Source organism: Seriola aureovittata, chromosome 17 (assembly GCF_021018895.1).
Source record: "Seriola aureovittata isolate HTS-2021-v1 ecotype China chromosome 17, ASM2101889v1, whole genome shotgun sequence".
Lineage (NCBI taxonomy): Eukaryota > Metazoa > Chordata > Actinopteri > Carangiformes > Carangidae > Seriola > Seriola aureovittata.
The window spans coordinates 21,451,514-21,467,279 of record NC_079380.1 but is presented as its reverse complement, the minus strand read 5'-3'; the positions used below and the strand labels follow the sequence as shown (position 1 = coordinate 21,467,279).

Here is a 15,766-nt window from a genome sequence, read left to right as displayed (position 1 = left end):
CCTTAATGACACTTATATTTAAAAATATTTAAACTTTGACTTGAGATAAATCAGACAATTTGGTTTTAACTTCCTATTTATGTCTCTGCACCAGTTACAGCCGTGGACGGAGGCTTTACGTTTCCAGCCTGTGTCCCGTTCTCCTCTTATCTCAGAATTTACTCAAATTTGGTACAAATATTCACTTGGATTCAAGGACGAACTGATTAGATTTTGGTGGTCAAAGGTCACTGTGACCTCACAAAACACATTTTTTGGCCTTGCGAACATGATATCTCAGTAACAACTTGAGGGAATTTCTTCAAATTTTGCACAAACATTCACTTGGACACAAAGATGAACTCTTTAGATTTTTGGTGATCAAAGTCAATGTGACAACACAAAACGTTGTTTTTGACCATTACTCAAGAATTCACACATTAATTACCTGCAATTGGACGTGGACTGACACGGGAAACAACAGGATCCTCGACCTGGCACAACAGGTTTTAGACTCAGGGGAGTCTGAGAAAGTCAGAAATAGGGTCATGCACTCCCTCGAACTGAAAAGACGAGAAGAGCGAAGAAGAAGAAAGGATAGAGAGAGAAAGCGTGCATTTGTGTGTATGTGATTGAAACAGAGAGAGATAGCTTATGTGCATACCATAAAAACGTGCAAAAGAAAACAAAAAGAAGAAAAGAGGGAGGCAGTTTGGTTTTAGCAACAAAAAAGAAAAATAGAAAAATGTCATGAAACTGAAACAGGTGGTTTTTATCAGTGCAACAAAAGTAACAAAAATATGTTTCAGAAATAAGAAGAGGAGCATACTTGAAGCATTTCTTAAGTGTATTCATAATTCATATACATATTGACAGGTTTCTAATACAGCATGGTTTTGATAGTGTAACTGTCTTCTCAGCTTGATTTTTTTTTTTTTACAAGAATAACAATAAAAAATGATAAAGACAACACCATGTACGACTCACTTTTAAATTTTATGGCAATGCTTCTTTTGAATGGATTTTGCATCTCCCGATCAAATCGCTGCTGTGTCACTTAAGAATGAAGCCATTCAAAAGCACTTGGTTCGGCTTTTCTCTCCCACCCCCCACCCCCCCCCACTCCCACCCCCCCACTGGCCAGTACGGTTGGCCAATCACAGCCCATCGTATGACACCTCCTCCTCCAAGGTTTTCAGTTCCAAAAAATGTTTCATCACCGTCCGAGGGACCGACACCTGTCAGTCAAACGTAACTTCCTATGTAGAACATACACACTTGTGCACCCAGTACACAGTTCCACAACAATGAAAAACTCTTCAGAGTCCTGTCCTTCATCTTTTTCCAGTCAGCACGGTTAAAGATGGCAGACACGCATTAGTCCATAGTGTCATCTCCTCCTCTTACAAGGCTCTCTCCTTCTCTTTGCACATTACAAACATTTTGTACTTGAAAAATAAGACTGTCCATCTGATTTTTCATGAATACTATCTGTACCGTAAAAACCCCAGTGATGAAAAATAAGAACACTTTTCAAAAGGATCAAAATGGAATCAAAGACCCAGATATCGGCATTTTTCAGTTTCTCACACACACACACTTCTCACTCATACACGTGACTTTTGAAAGGCAACAGATGTCCGTTCTCCAAGGCAATAATGTCTTTGTGGCAAACTCGACCCTGACATTCCAGACATCACCACTCTGGCTCCTCCCTCTCCAGGAATGGGGAAAAAATAAAATAAAAAAAAATAAAAAAAAATAAAAAAATCCAATTCATGTGTTGACTGAATATAAAGTGAGACACATCCATGTCTTTTTTTATGAGTAAATACTAATGAGGATACAAAATAATAATGAGGACTAAAATAATAATTGTGACCATCCTAATAACATAAGGTAAAATACTACTTTGCGAGAGGATACATCATTCTCGCATTCTCTTTTTCTGGGTGTGACGCCCAGCTTGCTCCCAATATGTCTCTTCAAAGCAAACAAAAGAAACCTGGAAAAAAAAAAAAAGGTAAATGATAATAAAGATGATGATAAACAAAGAGTTTAACACTTTGAGGGTGTCTGAAGGAAAATCAAAGTAAGCCTAGGGAGGAAGTTTGTTTCTTTTGTTCTTTAAAGAAAAGTTCCTCCGTCAGTCTTGACATCTCTTTTTATTCCACTTCGACCTTTGTAGTTTGTTTTTTTTTGTCTTTTTTTTGTCTTTTTCTTGTAGCTCTGTTCCTCTATGTTGCATGTCCATGTTTTTTTTTTTTCTTTATTTTTCTGCTTTTAAGTAAAGAGCAATAATTCTCTCGAGGAAAAAAAAAAGGTTTTCTTTTCCCCATTGTCTTAAATGTAAATAATGCTGATTCCTGTAGAGAAATTGTACATTCCCTTTTGTTGTTCTCTGTCACAGATGCCAGTCCTGTCCTTTCACATTTGGGGCTGCTTCACAAACGGGTTTCCCAGTCTTCTATTGTCCAAACTAACCTAGGGAAAGGAAACACAAAAAACAACAAAAAACAAAAATGGAGGTAAGTATCATCCACAAGATCAACTTTCACGTGCAGCACAATCTAATAGAGACCTGACAAATGTCACATACATCAGGCATCTGCTAGTCAAGAATATACTGGAAGGAAAACATGATGAGGTGAAGAGAAACCAACAGTGTTCTGCTGCAATCTCACTAAAGAAGAAGAACAGGGGAGATGATGTGATGCGGTGTGTCTTTAGTTTCCATGAGGACAGGCTGGACTGAGAGTGAGAGGGAGTGACAGCCACTAAGGTGGAGTGAGGAGGAGTGTGAGAGCAGAAAGATCTTCATCTACATGATTCCCGAGAACCAGCCAACAAAGAGTAGCTGGTGTGTCTCCGTGTGAAATGAAACCGTATGAATAGAAAAGAGATAAACAGCCCTGAGGCAACAAATTAGTGCCAATTTACTGAAAGGTCCATTAACGAGAGACGAGTCTCCCACCAAATAAAAGGAAAAATATCATCTCCTAGATTAAATTTTTTCTTTTGGGGGGGGGTGATTGAACCCGCTGGGTGATGAAGTGGTGTTTTACACTGGAAAGATGGCATTAACATTACAAGCTAACATCCTGTATGAATTCATATGGAGAAAAAAAGAAATTTATCTTTTGGATGGGGGCAGATCTGAAAGGGTGGACTGATCCAAATAAACTCAAAAACACACAGACACAAAAACATAGAGCTGAGTCTAAACTTACAGCTCCCAGACTCCTGTGTCTCTTCTTCCTCTCCGTTTCTCTCAGCCTCTCTCTGACTGCTCCAGGTACACTGACTTGGCTGGCCGGATGCTCTGGGTAAACTGCGTGAGAGAGAGAGAGAGAGAAAGAAAGAAAGAAAATTGCCGGGCTTAGATGAGGAAATGATTGAACGTAATGAAGCCTTCCAGCTCCGCGGGTGATTGGGAGGCGAGGACCTAGAGTTGCAAACGTCAAAAACAGAAAAAAGGATTTTTCACCAAATAAAACGAAAGGAAAAAATTCCGCAGAAACAGTTTTGAAAACCAACCTCTCTTTCTTTACCTTGTGCTTCGGACACCGCAGCGAGAAGTTATCTTCATTCAGAGAGCAATCTGGAGAGACGAGAGACACTATGAAGTGCTGTGCACAGATTACCACAGAGCTCGTCAACGCAATGTTTGTGCTTTACGCCGACTCGTTTTTTTTCCACACTGCGTCTGTATTTAATGCATCCACTCACCTGCTTCGATAGCGCACAGGTAGTGATAGCGAAGTGTACAGCCTTTACTGTAGCAGCCCAGCGTTGAGCCGACCATCTCACAGTACGAGCAGCTCTGAGCCGAGACGGACAGAATGGAAAAGAAGAAATCAATACATCTTAAAACTGTACTAGACAGTGAGGAACAGCTAAGGGCCTAGCAAAATTATAAAAAATCAATAAACACATAACACTATTAAACCACTGACATGTCTGCTTATCACTTTCACAAGCCACATTTTAAACAGCTCCAGTCAACGGCAGAAATAAGGAGCTGTAAACCTGAATTATCCCAAAACAAAAACAGGTCAAATAGACACAGAGGGCACTCACTGTTTCTCTGGCGCCATCTAGTGCCTCCTGCAGGCCGTACAGCCTCCCATTGACAAGGTACACTCCACTGGTCCACACTATGCAACCCTCGTGGACCCACAGCTCCTCCGGGTCCATGGGCATCTGTGGCAGCTGGGCAAGTTGTGCCAAAGGTCCCAGGGAGTCCAAGGCCGGCGGTGGGGGCTGGAAGGGCAGGGACGCCTTACTGTTGGAAGGCACCATTCTGGGGGAATCCTCACTGGATTTGTGCCTCCTCTTAAAGCGGGGATGTGAGGTCAGCTTTCTGTGCTGAGGTCGTTGTTGAGCTTCATCCGTTGGCGGCTGCAGCTGTTTTTGCACCTGCTGCTGCTGCTGCTGCTGTTGCTGCTGTTGCTGTTGCTGCTGCTGCTGCTGCTGCTGCTGCTGCTGCTGCTGCTGCTGCTGCTGGTCGACCTCGAGGTCTGGCTCTCGCTTAAGCTCAGGGATAGGTCGGATATCTAGATTCATATCCCAGGTTAGAGATGTTGATTTGCTGTTGTTGTTGTTGTTGATGATGGTGGTGGTGGTGGTGGTTGTGGTGGTGGTAGTGGAGGAGGAGGAGGAGGAAGAAGAGGAGGAGGAGGAAGAGGAGGAGGAGGAGGAGGAGGAGGAAGAGGAGGCGGTGTTACTCAGCTTGCCAGCCACATGCATCATCATCATATCCTCTCCAGCAGCTGGGGAGGCGGTTCTCACTGGAGTGTTAAGAGATGTGGGGTTTGAGTCAAAGCTGACGGCGAAGTCACTCTCGGTCGAAGGCTTGATAAACTGAGCGTCTTGTGTCTGTGAGTCTTGGACTGTGCTCAGAGCGTTTGAGCTTATGTCTGAATTTGGTCCTGTTTTGTTTGTTCCTGTTGCCGTTGCTTGACATTGTCTGACCTGGGGCTGGTTCTTGGGGAGCTTCGCGGCGTATTCGGCTGGATAGAAAGGCCCGTAGAGATCTCCGAGGTGTTTGTAATTTGCCCATTTCTGACACAGGCAGCAAAGCAGGCGGCCAGAGTGATTGGTCTCTGTAATCACGGGTCCCGAAACAACATAGCCAGATGAAGGAAGTGCTTTTCCTGACTGAAGTGTAGTCTCCACCTCGTCCGTCTTCCTCTTCTCCGACTCTCTGTCTCTCCTCGATAACTGGGAGGGAAGAGCTGAGGTCAGGAGAGAATCAATCCCACTCCCGCCCGCTTTCCCTGCGACTGCACCACGCTCCCCTTTCATCTTGTCCTCCTCAGCATTTACGATGGTGCACACCGCCCCTATCTCAGGAATTTTTTTTTCCACATGTATGTGTGGAACAAACAGGCCTTTTCTATTTGGATCCAAGAATACTTTGTTTGCGCCAGGACTTCCTCCTGCCCCTAAAGGTGTATCTGGGTCGTCTTTGGCCACCCCCGCCGCCGCCCCTGCCGCCGCCGCCGCCCCTCTCCTCCTCCTCCTCTGTCGCCCCCTTGCTTCGAGTGGCTCGTCTTCATCTTTCACACCTTTGCGTCTCCGTCGCACAGGTTTGACCTCGGTCTCTGGCTGTGTGTCCTCACTCTCACCGTCCACTTTCACTACCTGGGTTAAAACAGGTGGGGCCAGCGGGGGAGTGATTTTATTGTCCAACAGTGGGGGTGCTGCAGGGGCGGGGGTGCTGCTGGTAGTCTGCACTGCGGGTGGAGTTGGAGCAGCAGCAGCAGCAGCTGTAGCTGTAGCTGTAGCTGTAGCTGTAGCTGTAGCTGTAGCTGGAGTGGGTGGGGCTGGAGGAGCACTCAGAGTTGTGTTCTGTGTCTGGACTTGAGGTTGGGCCTGCGCCTGTGTTTGGGCTTGGTTCTGGGCCCGTTTTTGTTTATTCACGCTCCCTACAGGCCTGCCCTTCTTCTTGCCAGATGGGAAATAGCCTTTAGGCACAACACTCTCCGGAGGCTTAGAATCTTGTGGTGACAGACTGGACCTCCCAGAGGACATCTGATGTCTGTTCAGCATGTGTCCTTGAGCCTGGCCGTGGTGTGGCGAGGTGGTTCCATAGTAGTCACTGCCAGGATAATCATCAAATCCCATGCCAGATTCTTGAAGTTTCTGTCGCAGAAGGGTGGCAGCAGACTGCTCTCCTCTTCTCGTCTCAAGCTGCTGGTAAGTGTTGGTGAAATGTTGAATGTCTGACAGGGCAGATGAGGATGGAGGTGGGGAACCCTGGACTGGGCGTGGAAGAGGCGGAGGTGGGGGTAAAGGTCCGAGCAAAGCAAAGTCCTCCTTGTCATCGGATACCGATGCCACAGCGGCCACTAATCCAAAGTCAAAGTCTTGTTGTTTGAGGGCCTGGGACGTCTGATGAGGATCACATGGATAAGCAGACGGAGGTAAAGGCCCAGTCTCATCAACGCCTCTGAAGGGAATCATGTCGTTTAATGAGTGACTTTCATCCATGTAGCTATCATCCCCTCCTGCAACCCTCGGGAAATGTGCTAAGTCTTGGTCCTGTGAATCATTAAACGTTGGTATTTCTGAATGAGAGAAGCCTGGGTAATGATTTGACTCATCATCACCATGGCCTGCTGGCTTTTTAATATTTGGTGTGATTTTCTGCACTATTGCCTCTAGTTTCAAACCTCGTCCTTTCCTGGGAGTCAAAACCTTGGCATTACCGCTTGATGGAGATAAAGGTTGTGAATAGGTATTCTCTCCGGGCAGAGGGGAGGAGAGCCTGGGACATGGGATATCTGAACTGGATGAGTCATCTTCATTGTGATGGCTAGACTCAGACTGGGCCCCAGGAGAGTGATGTGAATTTGTGGCAGCCCTCTGCTGAGACGCATCCTGGAGTTGCCTTTTGGCAGGAATAGGAGAGATAAAAGAACGAACTCTCCTTCTCAATATTAGTGGATTTGTGTCTCCAGAACCCCCGGCTTTAGTCTGACGCTGCACCTGTGGCAGAGTGGAGTTCATGTCAGCAGGAGGCTTAGCGGAGCTGGATGGAGGAGGTGGGCCGGGATGCTTGGTTTCCTCTGCGGTTCCTCGGGACACCTCGGGTTCAGCAGCGTTTTGGCCATGAGTCAGGAGCGGAGGAGCGGGTCCGAGTGAAGCCACTGGAGCTGGAGGAGGTGGAGGAGGAGGAGGCGGCGGCGGAGGAGGCGGCTGTGTCCTGTAGTAGGAGTCTCCCTCTATCATTCTCGGGCCTTCTCTTCCAGGGTGCGCCGCCTCCCACATTTTCATGTCGAAATAAGCGCTTTGATGATGGAGTGAAGGTTTGGTTGCGTGCTGTTCACCTGGCATGTCAGTCTGGGAGATCATCCTCTGCCTCTGCTCCGATTGGCCGACCTTATGTCTTCCTGGAGACGAACCGGGCTGCATCATCATCTCCTTTGACGGCCTGTTCAACGCTTTTACCCAGTCACTCATGTCGTGCGGGTGATGAGGGAGGCCGCGAGGGTGAGGATACATTTGAAGCTTATTCGAGGTTTGAGCCTGGGGGGATAAGCTGTGGTACGGATGGTGGGGGGGGAAATGCGGGTTGCTGCGTGGCATTATATTTCCTTCTCTTGTATCTCCATATCGATATCCAGGAAAGCTGCTGCTGCTGCCAGTAGATAAATCAACACCATGAAGATAGGACGGATGCCTTGAGGGTGAAGATAGAGGATTAGAGCTCATAGGGTGAGAAGACAAGGGGGAAATATCTACATTACCTCGCCTGTAGGGGTCAGCATTCATTACAACAGATGAATGAACAGACTTGGGATGATACTCTATATCTGCCTCATTAGCTCCGCCACTCCCGTGATGATCAGTTTGTAAATTTACGGCGTCTGGGCCAGCCTCTTTTGATGCCGTTTCCATTTTCACCACTTGTTTCTCTCCCGTATCCTTTTTACTCAGATCGTTGGCGGCTGCTGGAGAGGAAAATGGCTGTTGAATCACAGAGGCTCCACTCTGACTTTTCTCCCGCTCCCTCTCTCTGTCACTTTCCCTGTCCCTCTCTGGTGTGCTGCGTCGGTTTGGCGACACATCACAGATGACAGAGCGCCGCTCTGATGGGGCTAATATGGAGCCTGATGATTTTTGAGACTCAGTTTGACCAATGCTGCCTGTTAGGGGCTCTGGCTCTTGCAAAAGGAGCTCCTGCACAGCAGAGGATGGAGTGGACACATTAGAAAACACTTTTCTCTGTGGCAGAGAATAGTCAGCTAAGTTTATATGTTTGGGTGGGGGTTGCTGAGACTCTGTAGCTTGTGGTGCATGACTCTGAGACACACCCACTTCCGGTTTTTCAGCGTTTTGCAAACTCTTAGCATTGGACACTTCTGACTTCACAGAGGACTGAGGATCCGTGGTGAAATCAGGCTCCCCTCCATGCCTCAGGTTTGGATGTGAGGGCTTTCCAGAGCTGCCCACTTGAGCAGAAAGAGCCGAAGCCTCAGTTCCTCCACTCTGGATTCTCATATTATCAGCCATGCCATACGGGAGTCTAGTTTGAAACTGTTGTTGAACTTGGAGATGGGCAGGAAATGCCTGCTCTGGTCTGCCATAACGTCTATCTAAATTGTAACCTTGAAGAACCTCTTGTAAAAGGCTGGGAAATTGCTGCATTTGTGAATTATCCTCATGAACTTTCCCTCCTGCTCCTTGCCCTCTCTTCACCAAGCCCTCTGCTACAGAACCACCATCTTTTGGATGCACGGGGCCATAACCAGCTTGTGATGGTTGGTATCCTAAGTATCTGGAATTTGATTCCATTACACTCGCAGCGCCAGCCCTCCCTCTCTTCTTTATTGACAAATCTGAGCCATATGTTGATTCTGGGTAGCCATATTTATGAGGACCAGACTGGGGAGGATTTTGAGGCCGTCCAAAGTTAGATTTCTGGTGATGGGAGGAATATAAAGTCAGATCTACTCCTTCCTCCCCATTGTGACTGCTGGAATCTCTTAAGTAAGAGTGCGACTGTTTCTCTTCAATACAGTTGTCTTGGGGGTGCTTGCTTTTTTCAGTGTGACCTCCCTCAGATCGAGCTGAAACAATCACACCAACACTGCTGGCACTTTGCTGTTCCTCAGATGTGTGCTTTTCTTCCCTCTGGTTACTGTGTAATCTGGATGCAGTTTGCAACCTATTTTCTTTGTCCTGACCATTTTGTGTATTGACTTCTCCATCTCGCTGCATTTGGCTTCCGCCTTTCTCCGTTTTCTCAACTGCGCCTTCACTTTCATTTTTGATTACTTCATTTTTAATTTCTGCCGTCTTCCTGTGGCCACCCCTGTTGTCATTGTATGTTAAACCGGGCTCTGAGACGCAGTTCGGCTGGGGAGGAGGAATACTGGAGGAGGTGGACGAGGGGGATGAGGAAACTGGAGGTGTTGAATGTGAAACTGCGCCAGTGTCTGATGACTGACATCCAAAGGATGGAGATGATGACGAAGGAGCGTTAGCTTCATTTGCTTTTGCTTCGGAAACACTCGGTTCTTTTGACGGTGAATCTGAGCTGATGGTTTTGATATTTGATGCTTGTCCAGTCTGTGGTTGGTTTTGAGTCGGAGGTGGAGGGTGATAGCCAGTTGTTTCAGATCCACTGCTTGCACCGCTCATCTGTCTCACCCTCCCGTGTTCCCCCTCAGAAAACTGTTCCTCGCGCTCCACCTTGGTCCCTGATGAGCCTCCAACTGACATCACTGAGGAGTCCTCATCAGCACCAGCGTCTAAGCTGGCGCCATCACCACTCCCCAATGCACTTCCATCTTTGACTGTGCTAGTACTTGAGGCGGCGCTTGCATTTCGACTCCTTGGCTGTGACGGGGGCACGCTGTGTGTTGCCTGTTGCATCTGCCCGCCATCTTTCTTCTTCTGTGAAAGCACTGTGTCAGTGAGGAGCATGTGCTGAACTGTGTTTGGTAAATTGGCTACTTGTGAGCTCAAGGCATTAAGACTATTCAGGCCTGCATCCTGCATTTTATCAAGTGGAGACGATGAATAAACAGAGGAGCCTTCCTCTCGGGATCCGATCCCTGCGCTTAGACCCATTTTGTTGCGGCCTGTTGGAGGGAGACTGCTCCCTCCAGCTGAACTCATGCTGTGAGCTTTATGACTGCCACTGCTACCACAACTACTGATGCTGCTATTTGAGTTGGGTGTGGGACTTAACTGAGGCATAGTCTGCAGTAATCTGCCATGACCATGGCTGCTACGGGGGTTTGATGTAGGAGGATGCGAAGGACCATGACCTGAGGGGTTTCCATGTGCCTCTGAGACACCCATCAAAGGAGAAGGAGAGGAACTACAGCTGGGGGAATGCACTGCTGAGGCAGCTGGAGAGGGGTTGGATATGGGGCTAAAGTTTTGGTTGATTTGGGTTTGCTGAGCATTGGGATGCATTGGGGATTTGGCTATTTCTTGAGATGCTGCTTGAGGTATACTGGGATTAGAGGTTTGATGATGTTTAGCATATACAGACCCTGGAGACGGGCCCTGGTGCTGCATCTTGAGAGAGTTGTCATAACCTACCCCTAAATTGTGCTGTGAGTTGCGGTGCTGTAGTGTGGCCTGCTTGTGAAGAGAAAGCGTCTGTGGGGAATATCCAGGATAATTTGAAGCATGGTAACTCTGTTGAACATTCTCCATTGGCCCCACATTGTTAGCAGCAACTGAACTGGAGACTGAGTTTGAACTGGAGTTGACACTGGGAGAACTGTTGACTTTGGGATCAAACCCAGTGCTAGCAGCCCCGTCGAGATATCTCTGCGGAGGGGGGCTGTACATTCCTGATGACCCCGTGGACGCTCCACCCTGTGGGGAGTAGTGTGGGTACTGTGGGGTCATTCTGTGCCCAGAGTGTGGATAGCTCCTATGCTGCTGTCCATGGTGGACAGCTGGGAAGGTCTGCCCATGCTGGCGGTGCTGCAACTGAGAACCTGGCACTGTCTGCAATGCAGGGTTCTGACTCATATTGTACTGGTGAGTAGGAGAGAACGCTCCGGCACCAGCACCTCCACCTGAACCAGCACTGGAGCCATAGTCTACTGGATATGGTGACATGAGGCCAGATGATGGAGCAGAGCCAGATCCAGCATGCCTGTACTGGTGAGGTAAATGTCCATCAATATTAGGGTACCCAAAGCCTGCCCCGTAACCTATACCTCCCCTTCTGTGCCTGTCCTTCCCACCCATTGAAAAATAATAATCCATGGCGTCCTTCCTGTAAGGGTTGTTACTGTTGCCACTGTGAATGTTACCCTGTGTTGGTGGTGGCTCCACAGCTCCTCTGTTTCTAGCGCTGTAAGCGAGCATGTGGCTGGCTTGAGTTGGGTGGTGATGGCCTCTGTGCAGGCTCTGTTGTTGCATCCCTGCGTAATCATCCGTCATCCTTGGGGAGATCTGGGGATCTGCTGGCTGAGGGGGATACGGTGGCCCCCCTCCACCTCTCCCACTGAACCCATGGGGGAGAGAGGTGGGAGCCGGACTGTTAGAAAAATTCTGCATTGTTTCCTTTTTTTTTTTTTTGTTTGTTTTTTTGTTTCCAAGTTTGGATCAAAAACGGAAATATCTGTCAGAGTCTATGTCAGGGAATGTTTCTGATCATAAACTGGAAGGCTTATGGCAGTAACCATAAATGACAAAGAGAGTCTATGGCCTGGCAGTAAAACAAGGAGATGCTTTTGAAATCCACCAAAGAGCTGAAGCAGAAGGAATATATACCGCAGATGCTTTTTCTAGCAGAAAGTTTTAGGGAGGTCGAACAAACAAGGATTTTTATCAATATATAAAAAGGCCAAATGGTAAAAAGCTTTTCCTCTTCAATGTGATGGTTGTGTTCAGTAAAAAAAAAAGAAAAGAAAAGAAAAGAAAAAAAAAAAAGGTTCACTTAATCACTGGGTCTTAAAAAATGGAATTTTTTTAAAGAAAAAAAAAAGAAATATTTGATGAAGCAGGTTTGTACTGCAGAAAAATGCTAGATTAAAAGTGTGCAGTCATTCCCACGAAGCTGAAGTGGTTCGGCACTGTGCAGGCAATGATATCACGGACAACTGACACACCACCGCGCAAGATGTTCAACCTCAAATGTCTTTACGTGTTATACACTCCACTATAGTAACGGCTCAAGCAAGCAGAGCTACGTTAGGATTAAATTGAGTTATGATCCAACAGCATCCTGTACCAAAAAAAAAACAAAAACAAAAAATCTCAATACAACCATTGAGACTGTGTCCTGTCACAGCAATCCTTCAGCTCGCCAACATGTATGACCTGACTCACACCTGTGTGAGAAAAAACCTGCAGTAACAGAATCAACAGGTCTGAGCACAGACCCTCACTAAACACTCCCAAAGACAAACACTCCATTGATAGTCTCATCAACTGGTGGATGCAGAGTGTAATATTTTGTGAGTTGTTCTGTTTCTTGGTCATTCCCTTTCAAATACTATTTTCTTTTTACTTTGTTTTTTTTGCTACTGCATGCATTCATTTGGACTGAAGAGGTCTTTGGTCCCCGTTTATTGTTCGTTCTTTCCTTGACTCTGTGTTCAGATTCTTCTTGGTGCTCTCCTGTGTCTTCAGCATGTAGCTGCCTTACCTTTGTTTTTCTCTCTCAACCATCATTTAATTCTACCTAGTTCCATGGCAACAATTTTTCCACAAGGAGGGTAATCCATTTATTCCACTTAAGTTCAGTCAATTCAAGCTCCGTTTTTCTGTTTCTCCTCAGTATTTCCATGCGGATAAGTTCATTTTCCAGGAGTTGCTGACCAGAAGCCTTCACAACTCTGCAAATACAAAAGATGAATCGAAAAAGTTAGCATGCAAAAATTGTTTGGTTATTACATACATTTGTTTACCACACCCTGTGCTAAAGCCCTATTGCTGAAATTAAATAACTATCAAGAGAAATAAACTGTGGTCACACATTAATACTAAAAATGCATTTTGGACTAATTCCATTTTTAAGATTATTTTTAATTCATCACTTTAATTTAAACAAGTCACTGTTGACCAATGCGGGTTCAAACTAAATGAAAAATGATTTGAGCCTTTATTTAGGCATTCTGTCACTGGGATTATTTCAAAATTAACTAAATTGACATTTAAAAAGAAAAAAGAAAACCCAGGATCCAAGATCAAATTACATATTACATCAGCATTTACCATTATGTGGACCTATCTTCAGCAGTCCACCAGAATAATCACACAGGTCTATTACAAATATATTAACCAAACCAATAACGATGTTAACATTATGTCCTTGTTGGATGTACTACCCATTCAGCTCTGTACTTCACTACTTAAAAGGCTTGCTGGCCTCATCTCAATGCTCCTATTTTAATATGCACTGTGGGTACAGCCTTTACTGTGGTTGGAGCTTTTACAATACATGCCTAAGCTGTCTCTTCTGACTGATAACAAACAGGGTTGGTGGAGAGAAAAGTGGGTTAGCACCAGCATGCAATTAAAGCAACAAAGTAACATAGACAAGGTCACAAACACTTCTTCAAATGTAAACAAACAGCTTTGTGGAGCCAGGTCAGGAGCAGTCCATCTCCCACCTCTTTACAATGGGACTAAACACCATTAACTTTAGGGGTATTTAACTTGTTTTAATGGGCCTTAATTATTATGGGTGATACTTAAAGGGATGACGCCACCTTTATGGGGTCAGTACCCATAATTGCCATGTGTGACACAAGCCTCTATTGTCTACTTCACATACACTGTAAAATGGTTAATGGCCCTAAAACAACTTTGGGTGACTTATCTCATAGTGTGAGCTCGATCTGAGCGGCACTGTTTATGATTACAACTATCAGTCTAACTGGTATTATTTATCATTAATCATGTGTTAATTAATCATCAGTGTGAATCTATTTTCACCAATGTAATTTAAGGTTTTTCACTTATGGAGAAAGTGATGAGCAGTTGAAGAAGAACAGGGGGGAGGGGGGCACAGGACCAGAGGGGGGCGGCGGAGGAGGGGGGGGGGGGCTACAAAACAAACTGATCATTTCTTGTAAATCAAATAAGTGTCAGATAGACTGCATTATCAAACAGGTCCGTGGCTAAGTGTCACATTTAAGGGTCAAAGCCAGCGTACGTGTAAAACTGGTAAAGTTAGAAGGACACTATTCATCTCCAATCCGTCCATTAGCTCATATCTTGATTACTAATTAATCACAGCAGCTCACTGTGCACGACCGGGCAGCAGCATTCACAATACACACAACAGTGCAGCATTAATGAAAACTGACTCAATGCAGTCTGTCAGCAAGTCAATCAGTTGCATAGCTGCCTGACTGATAAGAGCATACGCAACGCTTTTCTCTTTGCAGATAATGACCAAACGCCAGCTCTGTTATGTTTGGTTTATCGTCTCAGGTTGTCATCAACACAACACTGTGCTTCTGTACAATAGCCATAGCAGCTACATTAGCCAACAGCAAAGGTATACGCATTACAATTAGCTTTGTAGTGCTGCCTCTTTTAGCTTTTGTAAGGTTAGCGTTAGCCAAAATACCTCACATACTGCAAATTAAATATGCCAGCTAGTCGCATACGTTGGGAGCTAGCTAAGCTACAACCACCAGTTAGCATCTTAGCGAGCCAGCTAATTTGCGTTTATTACATTATAACGAGAATCCGAGGACGTGCACAAGCCGATAGTTACAGCAGGCTAAAGGCACAGGGCAGGCAAAGCAGCGTTTAGCTACAAAAGAGAGGTGATTAGGTGCAGATGTTTCCCCCCCTCAGAAATTCACTTGGGCTCTGGGTAAATGGGGTTAGCTAGCATATATAACGTATACTAGCAAGAGACCTGGTGTGGGTACTGCATCAGAAAATTATCATCACGCAGCCTGACATTTTCCTTGAATAAACAGAGCTAACGTTTGCCAGGGAGAGGCAAGTGAGTCAGAGACAGGCTAGCTAACATACTCTAAATGCATACCTGAAAACGTAGCAATACAAGGCCCCTCGAAGAGTGAAAGGCTGTTTTGTGACAATCCCGCTGCTGTGGCAGGAAACCCCAGTCTAGAGTCGACTGCTCCGCCGCTTTTCCCTCACCCTTTTGAGTTCCAGACAACCCCGACCAGCGGCGGCGAAGTCGGGGGGCCCGTCACGACACTCAGATCCCGGGCCTTTCTTCCGATTCCCCCTTTTTTCTTTTGTCCTCACCTCCAAAAATGATGAGAGCAGAGCACAATCGGGGTGCCTGTAGGTCCCGTAACCAGTGAGGTCCATACACCCCCGCCCCCTCCCCTCTTGTTCCCTCGCCTCTCTCTCTCTCTCCCTCTTTCACACACCGCTGAGGTGATTCCACCTATCTCGAACTAAAATTAAATGCATTCCTATCACACAAGCCTCCGCTAACACATGAAGATCTCAAACGTCAGTTTCCGTCACTAAATTGCATTTGCATGCCTTCATCAGTGGCTCGACCTATTCGTTTTCCTGTTAGACTACTGTTTTTTTTTTTTTTTCTTGCAACAGAAAGACCGCCTTGAAAATGCATACACACTCATATTCCTGCACCCCCTCCCTCATCTCTCTCCATCACATCCCTCCATCTCCCCTCCCTCTCTGAAGCTTTTTCTTTTTCACTGATTTTCACCTATTTACAACATAAAATATAAGATTATACTTATATTGCAAATGCAATTTTTTGAATGTCTGGGCTGAACGTTTTAACACAGATCCTTTGTTCTTATTTCATCTCAAGTCAAAGTGAATTAGGGTAGATTAA

The 15,766-nt window shown here is 45.9% G+C and overlaps 1 protein-coding gene across 5 annotated transcripts; it reads right to left on the bottom strand.

Moving 5' to 3' along the window:
• Positions 1-807: 807 nt before the first annotated feature.
• On the bottom strand, positions 808-15,544 carry tcf20 (transcription factor 20). Of its 5 annotated transcripts, none has more exons than XM_056400601.1 (6): positions 14,972-15,544; positions 4,060-12,800; positions 3,709-3,802; positions 3,517-3,580; positions 3,210-3,310; positions 808-2,463 (listed from the first exon to the last, which is right to left on the bottom strand). In XM_056400601.1, the coding sequence occupies exons 2-6, from the start codon at positions 11,515-11,517 to the stop codon at positions 2,459-2,461; spliced, it is 7,722 nt and encodes a 2,573-aa protein (XP_056256576.1). In that variant the 5' UTR covers positions 11,518-12,800; positions 14,972-15,544; the 3' UTR covers positions 808-2,458. The 5 variants fall into 5 exon arrangements, with proteins under 5 accessions (XP_056256576.1, XP_056256574.1, XP_056256578.1 ...); XM_056400599.1 differs by having other exon boundaries at positions 808-2,458; XM_056400603.1 differs by having other exon boundaries at positions 3,531-3,580.
• Between the last annotated feature and the right edge of the window lie 222 nt (positions 15,545-15,766).

Excerpts from the sequence above, each read along its gene's own strand:
- tcf20 (XM_056400599.1), bottom strand. The coding sequence starts at position 11,517 with ATGCAGAATTTTTCTAACAGTCCGGCTCCCACCTCTCTCCCCCATGGG. Across the intron at positions 3,581-3,708 it reads CCTGTGCGCTATCGAAGCAG|ATTGCTCTCTGAATGAAGAT; the intron begins GTGAGTGGATGC and ends TCGTCTCTCCAG. Across the intron at positions 2,459-3,209 it reads GACACAGGAGTCTGGGAGCT|TTTGGACAATAGAAGACTGG; the intron begins GTAAGTTTAGAC and ends TCCCTAGGTTAG.